This window comes from Dermacentor silvarum, chromosome 1, assembly GCF_013339745.2.
Source record: "Dermacentor silvarum isolate Dsil-2018 chromosome 1, BIME_Dsil_1.4, whole genome shotgun sequence".
Classification (NCBI taxonomy): domain Eukaryota; kingdom Metazoa; phylum Arthropoda; class Arachnida; order Ixodida; family Ixodidae; genus Dermacentor; species Dermacentor silvarum.
In genome coordinates, this window is record NC_051154.1 from 107,069,870 (window position 1) to 107,081,752 (window position 11,883).

The 11,883-nt window shown below is 47.0% G+C and overlaps 1 protein-coding gene across 1 annotated transcript in view; it reads left to right on the plus strand.

Moving 5' to 3' along the window:
* Positions 1-7,837, plus strand: part of LOC125947380 (glutamate carboxypeptidase 2-like) — a 77,227-nt gene extending 69,390 nt beyond the window's left edge. The window contains exon 12 of the mRNA XM_049672002.1: positions 7,635-7,837. Coding sequence (XP_049527959.1) covers positions 7,635-7,791 — 157 coding nt within the window. The 3' untranslated portion in view covers positions 7,792-7,837. The remainder of the gene's footprint in view (positions 1-7,634) is intronic.
* Positions 7,838-11,883: the final 4,046 nt, after the last annotated feature.

Genomic DNA, 11,883 nt, shown 5'->3' on the forward strand with positions numbered 1-11,883 from the left:
GTTCGTTGAAGGTGCGGCCAAAGATGACGACGTCGTCGAGGCAACACATGCAGATGTTCCACTTTAAGCCGCGCAGAATATTGTCCATAAATCTCTCGAATGTTGCCGGAGCGTTGCACAGTCCGAATGGCATCACATTAAATTCGAAGAGCCCGTCAGAGGTTACGAAAGCAGTCTTTTCCTTGTCCTCAGGATGCATCGGAATTTGCCAGTAGCCGGATCGTAAGTCTACTGAGGAAAAAGTAAGAGGCGGAATGAAGGCAGTCTATTGCGTCATCAATACGTGGGAGTGGGTACACGTCCTTTTTTGTTACAGCATTCAGCCGGCGATAGTCGACGCAAAATCTCCAAGATCCATCTTTATTTTTAACAAGAATCACTGGAGCTGCCCACGGACTTACTGACTCTTGTATGACTCCCTTTTTCATCATTTCGTGCACTTGTTCGTTGATAATCTGGCGCTCTGATGGTGAAACGCGATATGGCTTTTGTCTAATCGGATTTGCCGAACCCGTGTTGATGGTATGGCGTGTTCGAGACGCGGGAATTGCAGGCATTTTGTCCTTCTGCGCAAAGTCGAATACCGAAACGTGCTTCGAAAGCACACCCACTAACGTTCGGCGTTCACTTGTGCTCAGCGATTTATTTACCATCGCCAAAAGGGCCGTTTCCGAACTGTGGCCATCAGGTTCTTCCGGCACTTCTGTAAGCTCAGCCACTGATAAGGACGCGTGTTCCCTGACGAAGGCTAATTTCAAGCCCTTTGGTAGCATAACGGGCTCCTGAGAACAGTTTACGGTCCATAAGCCAGCGCGTCCGCCTTTGATCGACACTACACAATGTGGCACCAACACATTCTTCTTCACACAGTTAATGTGCAGCGGTTCTACGGTAGCATCGAAGCTGTCGGAATTGGCGCCGCAACAGGCAACGGGAACACAAACGGTAGATGATGCAGGTACGACCGTATCACCACAAACACACAATGTAGTGTCGCGATCTACAGGGTTCTCAAGGAGTCCTGACGGAATCTTACCATTCACGAATACCTTCCCTGGGCGGCAGTCGACAGTGGCACCACACTCCCTTAAGAAATCCATGCCGAGGATCACATCATGAGTCGACCGAGGAATCATTACAAACTCTGTGGGAATAACATGGCCTCCCAAAGACACGTCAGCACTACACACACCAATAGGTCGCAAAGGCTCGCCACTCACTCCACAGAACTTTAAATATTCGTCCCATTTAAACAACACCTTTCGCCCTAACACGTCTTTAAAAGAGACACTCATGACCGAAATTGTTGCGCCTGTGTCCACCAGAGCCATCACAGGCACATTATCTACAAAAACGCGCACTTTGTTTTTAAGCATCAACACAGGAGGTATTTCTGTCAGTAGCACTTATCCAGCGACCTCACCTCCATCGGCCGCGCTACCTAGTTTTCCGGTGACGAAGGGGATGCGTTGCGACGTAGCGGTGAGGGAGAACGGGAAGCACGAGGACGCGGTGGGGGCGTCAAACTCCTGTCAGACGCTGGGGAGCGATTCCGGGAGCTGCGCGGCCAATACTCGTAGCCAGACGATGCGTAGGCTGGCCACGGGTCACCATGTGGCCGTTCGGAGGGCCGTGAAAACTCATGAAGGCTGGCCATACCACGTGTTCATACGCTGGTTAACAAAACCGCGATATATGACCCGGGACACCGCAAGAGTAACACACCGGGGGAGGTCGAAACATTGGTTGTTCGTCGATGAAGCGAATATTGTCATTTTCTCTTGTGCATTCAGTTGGTTCATGGCGGCTGTCATGACGATACATCGGGGGTCGAGAAGGCGTGCGCTGTGCGCGTCGGTCATAGCGTGGAGTCGGAGAGCGTGTTGTCATCCGAGACTGTGGGGCTGCGCTGTACTCTACGGCCGCTGTGCTAACCATCGGTTGCCAAGGGGCCGAACGTGGTGCAGTCATACCCTCACGCGACGTGTACATGACATGGTGGTCAGCTGTTGAACATGACATCTCATCGCGGCGGGAAAGTTCCTCGCTGACAATCTGTCGGATGGTCGGCTGGCTGCGCAAGAGCGGCTGGCTGGTTGATGCACCCAGCGTCGTCCTCTTTCTCTTTTCCAACCCAGGACCGCAAGCACGTTCGCCGGTCCTCGTTTTCCTTACGCGTAACATTATTACAGCCTTGCACATAATACATACAGTTCCATAGACCTAAGCGTAGCATCCCCGACCTTAGTACCCTTATTAGAATGGAATGTTATTATGAACCCTTAAGGCAGTGATCATTTTCCTGTGTGCCTTAAATCTACAAAAGAACATCATCCTCCTCCACACGCGCCTCGATGGAAAATTGCGTCCGCAGACTGGGAAAAATTTAAGACAATGACGCACATGCCTCGAAATGCTCTTAACGACTTCAATATAGACGATGCTGTTGCTTATTTTACCGCTTTTATCATTGACTGCGCATTACAGTGCATCCCACAACCGAATAGGGTTCCAAAGAAAAGGCGAGTGCCCTGGTGGAACGTGGACTGCAGGAACGCGCGGAAAAAACAGAATAAGGCTTGGGGCATGCTACGCCAGTCTCCAACAACTGAGAACCTCATTAACTTCAAACGTATTAAATCCCAAGGAAGACAAATACGGCGCATTGCTAGGAGAGAAAGCTGGGGAAAATACATCTCTAGCATTAATTACTACACGCAAGAAGGAAAAGTATGGAACTGGCTGAGAAAAACAGTAGGTCGTCAACCCTACCTCCTGCCTTTGGTCGATAACCAAGGCAACAACCTTGAAGACCAGGCTAATGCTCTTGGACAGCATTTCGAGCATGTGTCTAGCTCCGACCACTATTCAGAGTCATTCCTTAAACAAAAACAATTAGCAGAAAGCAGGCCGCTGAACAGGAAATGTTATGAAAATGAACCATACAACCGTCCGTTTCGTGTTGCCGAGTTCAGAGATTCCATAAACAATTGTCAAAGCTCTGCCCCCGGAGCCGACAGGATTATGTACGATATGATAAGACATCTTCAGTCTGACGCTCAAATGGCGCTGCTGTCCCTCTTTAACACTATTTGGGCGGCTGGGTACCTTCCACTCGTATGTATGGAGAGAAGCCATCGTAGTACCCATTCTAAAACGAGGTAAAGATCCATCCTCAGCGGAAAGTTACCGCCCCATTGCTTTAAGTTGCCTTTGCAAACTTTACGAAAAAATTATAAACCGCAGGCTTTTACACTTTCTTGAATCAAATAAACTGCTTGATCCGTATCAGTTCGGTTTTAGAGAAGGCCGTTCCACGACAGACAGTCTTGTTCGCATAGAAGCAAACATTCGTGACGCCTTTATCCACAAACAGTTATTCCTGTCTGTCTTCCTCGACATGGAAAAAGCGTATGATACAACGTGGCGGTATGGAATATTGCGAGATCTCTCAGAAATTGGTATTCGCGGGAAAATGCTTAACATAATTGAAAGCTGCTTATCAAATCGCACATTCCGTGTTAGAGTTGGTAATGCTCTATCCAGACAATTTACACAGGAAACTGGGGTGCTACAGGGAGGCTTACTCAGCTGTACGCTTTTTATCATAAAAATGAACTCCTTACGTTCAGCAATACCGCGCGGCATGTTTTATTCTGTATATGTAGATGATGTACAGATCGGTTTCAAGTCATGTAACCTCGCAATTTGTGAACACCACATCCAATTAGGTCTTAACAAAGTGTCTAAATGGGCCAGTGAAATTGGCTTTAAACTTCATCCCAACAAATGCTCCTGTGTTCTATTCACACAGAAGAGAGGACTGGCCGCAGATCCCAATATAGAGTTAACGCGACAGCGCATACCTGTGAACACAGAACACAAATCTTTCGGCATCATTCTGGACAAAAAGCTAACTTTCATTCCACACCTAAGTAATCTTAAGCAGAAATGCCTTAAAACAATGAATATTTTGAAAATCTTGTCGCATGCGACATGGGGCAGTGACAGGAAATGCCTTAAACGACATGATGCCAGGAAATGCCAGGAAATGGGGCAGTGACACGAAGCCATAAACGACATGACATCTGCAACGCTGTTTGCTAATCGACCTGCAGCTAGAGAACCATTTGTTCTGCGCGTAAGAAAGCTTTCTGAGGAAATGGGAGTTCAGATTCTTGAGCAAAATCTTATGGTACCAGCGAAGCCATTGCCACCGTGGCAGTGGCAGCTCATAGAATGCGATACATCGTTCGTAGAGGTTACAAAGCACGCTCCAGAGGCACATATAAGAATGCATTTCCTAGAACTCCAGTCCAAGTACTCATGCACAGAATTTTACACTGATGCTTCCAAGTCAAATGCCGGTGTTTCGTATGCAGCCGTCGGCCCATTGTTTTCAGAATACAACGTCCTGCACTCGGAAACAAGCATATTCACCGTAGAGGCTTACGCAATACTGTCTGCTGTTAAACAAACAAAAAAACAAAACAAAAAAGCCGTTATATTCACAGACTCCCTATCTGTCGTAACATCTCAGATGTCATTCAAGAGTCACAAAAATCCTGTACTCACTAAGCTATATTCCCTCCTGTGCAAAGTATATACATCTAATCAGCACATCATAATATGTTGGGTGCCTGGGCACAGAGGGATTGAAGGCAACATGCTTGCAGATGAAACTGCCACATCCAGTGCAATGAAAGCTGGCAACTCTTCCATAGATATCCCAGCCATAGAGACCTGAAGCCATTTTTGCGAAAACAACTTAGACGAGACGACATTGGCAACAGATGTGGGACCACTGAGACTTCCAATAAACTCCATTTAATCAAGCCACGCTTAGGAAATTTCCCACCAATATCAAAAATAAGGCGATTTTTTTGTCGCCTTAGGATGGGCCATACTTATGGCACACACTCTTATCTGTTGACCGGCAGCGAACCTCCTACCTGCTGTAAGTGGGGCGAGACACTGACCGTCCTCCACGTCTTGCTGGAGTGTCGGAAAGTTGAATCTGAAAGGAAAAACCACTTCCCTCTAGCCTACCGACAGCCTATTCCTTTTCATCCTAGAATGTTCCTTGGTACGGACCCGTTTTTTCCCCAGAAAATCAGTTTTTAACTTTTTACAGGATGTTGGCGCATTGCAAATTATTGGCCCACAAGTATCGTAGCACCGCCTCTCGCCCGAGGCTCCTGCTGCGATAGTAGCGCTTTGTAGAGCACCTGCCTCCAGGCTCTTGCACTTAAGGGCCTCGGTGAGGCAGTAGTGCTACTGGTATTTATACATTTTAGTATTTTACTCCGTCCGAGTATACCTTTTTGGTTTACAGCACACCTCACGAGCCATTGTCATTAATTTATTATGTTTAGATGTTGATACTGGTTTTAGGCCCCTATACAGCCGCGTTATATCTTCACAGTCAGTCACGTTTCCCTTTGTGATTATTTGTATCATCATCGAGCACACCATCGTTTGGCGCTCTTTGGCCATTACTGGCCCTTGCGCCATAAAACACCACATATCATCGTATCATCATGGGTTATTCGATGAAGCGGACATTAGTAGCACGATAAATCTAAACTTATATTCAACTAATTAACAAAAATTCGCTAATTAACTTCCTAGTTAATTACTTTACGAGACATATTGCAATTTACGAATTGTAGCTGGTGAGCTTGTCAGGCGTATCCACTTGGAATGAATTTCCAGAATGACACCTATTTGGAAATATGCGCCATCAAACTCGCCGTAAAATGCACTGTTGTTCCACTTACTTTTTAACCAAAATGCCGTTTTTACATTGAAGCGCAAAAGTAACTGGAACGTCCATGTATTTCGTCCCACACTTTGGGAAATAATATCTCGAAACTGGTGTCATCCTGGAAATTAATTGCAAGCGCATCGTCTTGCAAACTCACCGACTACAATTAGTAAATTACAATATGTGTCGTAAACTGATTAACTAAGTTAATTAGTGAATTTTTGTTAATTAGTTGAATATGTGTTTCAATTTCTCGTGCTACTAATGTCCGCTTCATCGAATAACCCAGCTCAACGATAAGAATTATGCTACCTGCCACAGGAGATTTTTAAAAATTCCATAACGCTCAATTTTGAACACCCCGTATAATGAGTAACACTAAATCAGTCTATAGACTGGCGGAGTTCTCTTTCAGAACTATATATTTTAATTCCTTTGGAGAAAAAGGGTTAATTATATTAGTGGGGGAAATGTAAGCCAAGCTTCCCTTTATTTATTTATTTTATGAAAACCGATGACATCACGGCGAGCCAGTGTGGAACTCCAGGGCAGTGTCGCCACCCGTCTTTGGTGTTGTGTCTAGCGGTCCTTCGGGACAAAGGAGACCTCACCAACAGACGTGAAGCTATGGAGTGCTCTTCACGATTGTCGTTTCTCGCGGCCGGGGAGCGTCACCGTCACCTGGGACTGATGGATGAGCAATTAGTCCTCAGACTGCAATGGGTCATCGGCCTCGTGCGTCGCTAAAATGGCACCGTCGCTCTTGGTGTGTTTCTGTGAAGCACCAGAGCCCGCCCGAACTACGACGAGGCCCGGCGCCGACTGTGACGCGCCAACCTGGAAAACCCTTCCGAGACATCAGCCACCGCCCTCCCTGGAAACGGTGGCTTCCGCGAAATGACCGTCACGGAGAGGCGACTAATTCTTGCAATGGGCCAGCGTCGACCATTCCCGTGGGAAGCACATCAACGTTTGGTTCCCAAGGTGTCACCCGTTGCCTGGTGTGCGGGGGCGATCACGCAACATTGGAGGCAGAGCCCGGTGGAACGGGCGCACATCATGGGCGGTATATGGCGAACTGGTCGAAGATGGTCAATGCCTAAGAACTAAAGTGCATTCGCTCGTCGAGTGAAAGAGGGAAACAAAAAGGATAAAAAAGCGGGACTTGAGTGTTGTAGGGGCACTCGAAGATCTAAACGCTAGAACATGCAAAGATGTTAGCATGTAGACGGCTCCAATATCATGGAGCCCTTCTTGTAAAATACCACATGTAAATTTGTATATAAAACCGTTTTCTGATCGCACTGGACCTCTCATTCTCCCGGAACCTGGCACGGCACCATCCATGGAACCTTCGTGGCCGCTCGGGACCTCTGACTTCGCAGAAGTGTTTGCGTCTAACTAGCCTCTCCTCAGAGTGCCCGCTCTGATAATTCAGAAGCGCAATTTTGCTTACTTAATCGCTACATCTGGACGGCTGCACCACTGCGAAGACTCAGGAACTTGAGCGAAGTAAATTTTTCTTCCCTCTTTCTCGACTGGTAATCGAAAAGGTGATCGTAAGGGCACCGCCCGACCTTGTCCATTACGCTGCGCGTTATAACGTCTACACGGGGAACCGAAAATAGATCACGCATGCTGAGCGCCCGGCCCCCTGATATTTACCATTTGCGATATATTTTCATGGTTGAAGCCTGAGAGGCAGCGCAGGCTGCGTGCCTTTTTGGCTACGATGTGCCCGTGGGCACCGTTCGAGTTCTCGGTATAGGCATCCGTCGTGTGCCCATACCGGTGCGCCAGTAGTTGCAACTGGAGCACACGGCGGCAGTTGCGTCACCCACCTTTTAATTTGTTTTTCTCGCTGCAGGAACATCCTGTACTCGCCCGAAGGCATTCCCTTTCCCGGCCTCGAAGATGTGCTTAGGCTGAGCCCCGTCAACAAAGCAGCGTTCAGAAATCATCTGGCCCTCCTCATGGAAAGCATCATACAGGCTACAGAACTAATGACTGTAACCCCTTTTTAAAATTAGCACTCGCCCGCCAGAACCGGAAGACCCACTGGAAATAAAAGGTACCCTCTAGACTTGGCATCGATGTAACCAAAACAAAAAGAAGAGGAATTGCTGCCCGCAGCTCAAGTGGAATGAACGGCAACGGCCTCACGCATTCCTGTAAGCAGTATTAACTGGGCACGTACTACGTGTATATACCGGGTGTTTCACGTAACTATATATACAGCCAAATTTTAAAAAAGAGTGGTATACCTTTGACGAATGAGACCACAGCTCATCGTGAAGTTACTCAGATTATTTTTTTTTTTGAAGTGCGATCAGTTAGATAATTAGTTAAAGTATGCGAAAATATTAAATAATCACTTTAGGGTATAAATCGTATTTGAAAAAACGTAGGGCGCTGTCAGAAACACCGATTGAAGTGGTTTCTGTGACGTTATCTGTTACATGCTTATTTTTTGCTGGCTCTGACGAAAGCTATCGAAATATGAAAGTAATGATGTCACCGTACTATTGCGCCTCTGGTTGGCAGCGCTTTCTATCGTCTTTCGAAAGAAGGAAGCTCGCGAGAGCGCAGAGACATCATTATATTTATATTTTGCTGGCTTTCTTGATAGTCAGGAAACAAGAGCCACGTAAAAAATAACGCCATGGGAAAAACTTCTTTGGGTGTTTTTGAACATGGCTCTATAACTTTTCAAATATGACTTATGCCCTAAAACAAATATTTAAATTGTTGCCTAACTAAACGTAATAAATTTGCTAGCTCACCGTACTTCGAATAATAGTCCGAGTATACCTCAAGACGACGGCGAACAATATAGCGGTGGTCTCATTCGTCTCAGGTGTACCACTCTATTTTTAAACCTTGGTTGTAGTTACGTGAAACACCCTCTATACGCTGTCAACAGATGTTTTTTTGTTTTTCTTTTTTTACCATAAAAATCTTGAAAATCGCCTATGGCAGATAACGAAATTGTAGTCCTTGAGCTCGACAACTCGAAGCGGCGCACATTGATTGCACAAGAAGTCGAAATGTGTATTTGAATAATTAACAATAATTCACTATTTTTTATTTATTGCTTTACGGCACATATTGCAATTTACAAATTGTAGCCAGTGAGTTTGCAATCCATTTGAAACGAAACATAAGGATCGCACGGGTCTCGAGATATGCGCCGTGAAATTTGCGGTAAAAATGCGCTATTGTTGCACTTATTTTTCCAACAAACCCCTGTTTTATGCATTTAATCCCAAAACTAAATGGAACGTCCATGTATCTCGCCGCACACTTTGGGAATGAATATATCGAAACTGGTGTCATCCTGAGAATCCGTTCCAAGTGGATACGCATTGCGAGTTCATCGGCTACAATTAATACATTGCAATTAGTGTCGTGAAGTAATTATAATTAAAAAGCAAATTTGAAAATGTGTTAATTTTGTCGATTATGCATTTCGGTATTTCGGTTATTGTGCAAGTACTGTCCGCCTCTTTGAATCATCTAGCTCAATAACTATACAATTATGTTATCTGCCACAGGCAATATTTAAAAATCGTGTACCGATTTAACAACCCTGTACATCGCAACGGCGAGCTGGCGAGTGAACGTGAGGGTGGCGTCGCCAATGGCCTTCCGTTCTTGCGTCCTTTCTGCTTTACCAAGCCTCCTCTCACCGTAAGAACGTAATTCCCTACATGCAGCTGAACTTAATATTCCACTTTATAGCGTCCCTTTAACGCCAGCCGACTGAACACTACATATAGTCGGAGAAGTAAATACTTACATATAGGAATCGAGCAACACACACACATCTGAAGTCTGAAATACAGCATCAATACTCGTGAACAAAGAAAAAAAAAAAGGAACAAAACCCAGCAACGACGAAGACAGTCGCATATATACTCGGCGGATCCAGGAGTGAGTCCTGACCACAACCTTTATTTTCGCAGGTCTGGTTTGGCTGAATCTCCTCGATGCCAGTTTTTTAATGAAAGTGAAGCTATATAGAACAATTCTTTTTAACATACGATTGGTTTTCATTGCAAAGGAAGCGCATTCTGGCGGATTCGCTTTAACAGAATGAATTGCGCCTTACTCGCGCAGTGGTATTTTTCCACGGTACCTCTGTAGCACAGTTCAAGTTTCAGCAGGCTGGAGTGTATGTGATATGCCCTATTTCATTTTAAGGCGCGAGAATGCGACTATAGGTGTGGTGGAGAATGCCCACTCCAAACGTCGACTAGAATTTAGAATGAACACGGGAGCTATCGCGATGAAGATTGGAGGGGGGGGGGGGGGTGAAGAGCAAGCTAGAGGCGCTATTTTCTGCAGTCCTTTAGGGAGCACGACTCAGCGCCTTGGGGAAGGGGCGGGGGATGTAAAGAAGAAAGAAAAGAGAGAGAAGGTCGAGGCGATTACACAGCCCTTGACTGCTGGGCATGTAAAGGGCGATGTATGGAAAAAAAATTACACCTCCCTTCCACTCCGTGAAGATAGTCGAACAGCGAAGCTGTGTTAGTTACACCGAGTGTTACATGTGCATGTGTTGCACGTGACGCGTGAGCAGGAACAGGATGTACACCCGTGAGCAAAAGTATACGGACCACAGGGTCGCCTAAAAAACTGAATTTCTCCGTAATTAACACACATAAACTACAATTTACGACCACGCTGGAAAGTTCGCAATGCCAAGTTTGAACTGCAGTACTCAATTTCAAGTTTCATTCGCAAGCAGTTGAAAAAATCGGCTTTTTCGCGCAACCCTGGTCCGTATACTTTTGCTCACGGGTGTACATCAGTCGAGTACTACCGATTGTCGCACGGAAGGAGCGAACTAAATTTTGATACGTGCAAGGATAAGAACCTAGTGCAAGACCTTTAGAAATATTTATGCTGTTCTTTACAATAAAACACATCATCTTAAATTAATAAAGCACGCATCACGCCAGTTTCGGCGCGTACTTGCTGCCTTCATACCGGTAACAAGACGTCGCTCAAAGTCGTCGCTCGCGTGCGGTACGACTTGTAGGCGACGAGCGAACGCTACAGCCGTCTCTATTGCGTCGCTTGTCGCGCGCAAGATCGCGTGCATGCGGTTTATACATTATACCCATCGCCTCACCTCCTGGCGCCCAGTGCGGCCTCTCCTTGGTCGCCTCGTCCCCAAGCGCCCCTCTCCTCTGCTGGTCACGTGACTTACCCTCCCCGGCGCGGCTCTTATCCTCTCCTGGTCACGTGACCTGTGTGAAACCGGCGGATGGACAGACGGCGCAGCCTCGACCTACAACAGCTCCGCTGTTAAAAGCCGCAGTTTCGCCCGAAAGGCGAAGCATCGATTGCGATAGCAAGAGAGAGATAATTTACTTGAAGGAAGGCAGAGAGGTCGGCCTGAGCTAGCATGCTCTAGCCAGCTACTCTGCACAGGGGGAGGGGGGAACGGGGACATAAAGGCTGGATGAGGGGTGATGATGACATAGAAGAAGGATGTACAACGGTAAAGGCAAGCAAATTAAGAGACAGAAGCAAGGATAGTAGCTTTATCGGCGGTATAAACTTCGAATTATTTGCTTACTAGCCAAATTAACAAGCATGGTGCCAGCGCGCGCAGGCAAACATGAACACATCACACTAGATAACCGCGGACACTCGCTATCAAAACGCTGGCGTCAGCAAGCGCGGTAGCAGCAGCGAGCGAATAGGCCTTCGTGTTGTGTATCGCTTCAACGCAAACTGAGCGACAAGAACACCAGACGCCCAAAGGTATGAGCCGCCTGCAGATCGCCTTCAAGATAAGGCGCACGCGACCGCGCGCTGCCGGGTGAAGTACGCAGTTAGTGCCCGAGTAAACGCCAACCCCCACCCCCGCTGCCCCTCTGCGCTTGCTTCCCTTCCTGCGCGCGCGAGATTGAGCCGCGATGGTCGGTTCCCCATGCGCGCGGTCGCGAAATACGCAGTTACTGTCGGAGAACAACGCCCCCCCCCCCTCTCTCTCTCTCTCTCTGTCCCATTCCCCTACGGCCTTTCGCGCAACGGAAGACGGCGCGTCTCCTTTCAGCTTCCCTCTCTGCGGGCGCCAGATTGAGCCGCGATCGTCGGCTCCC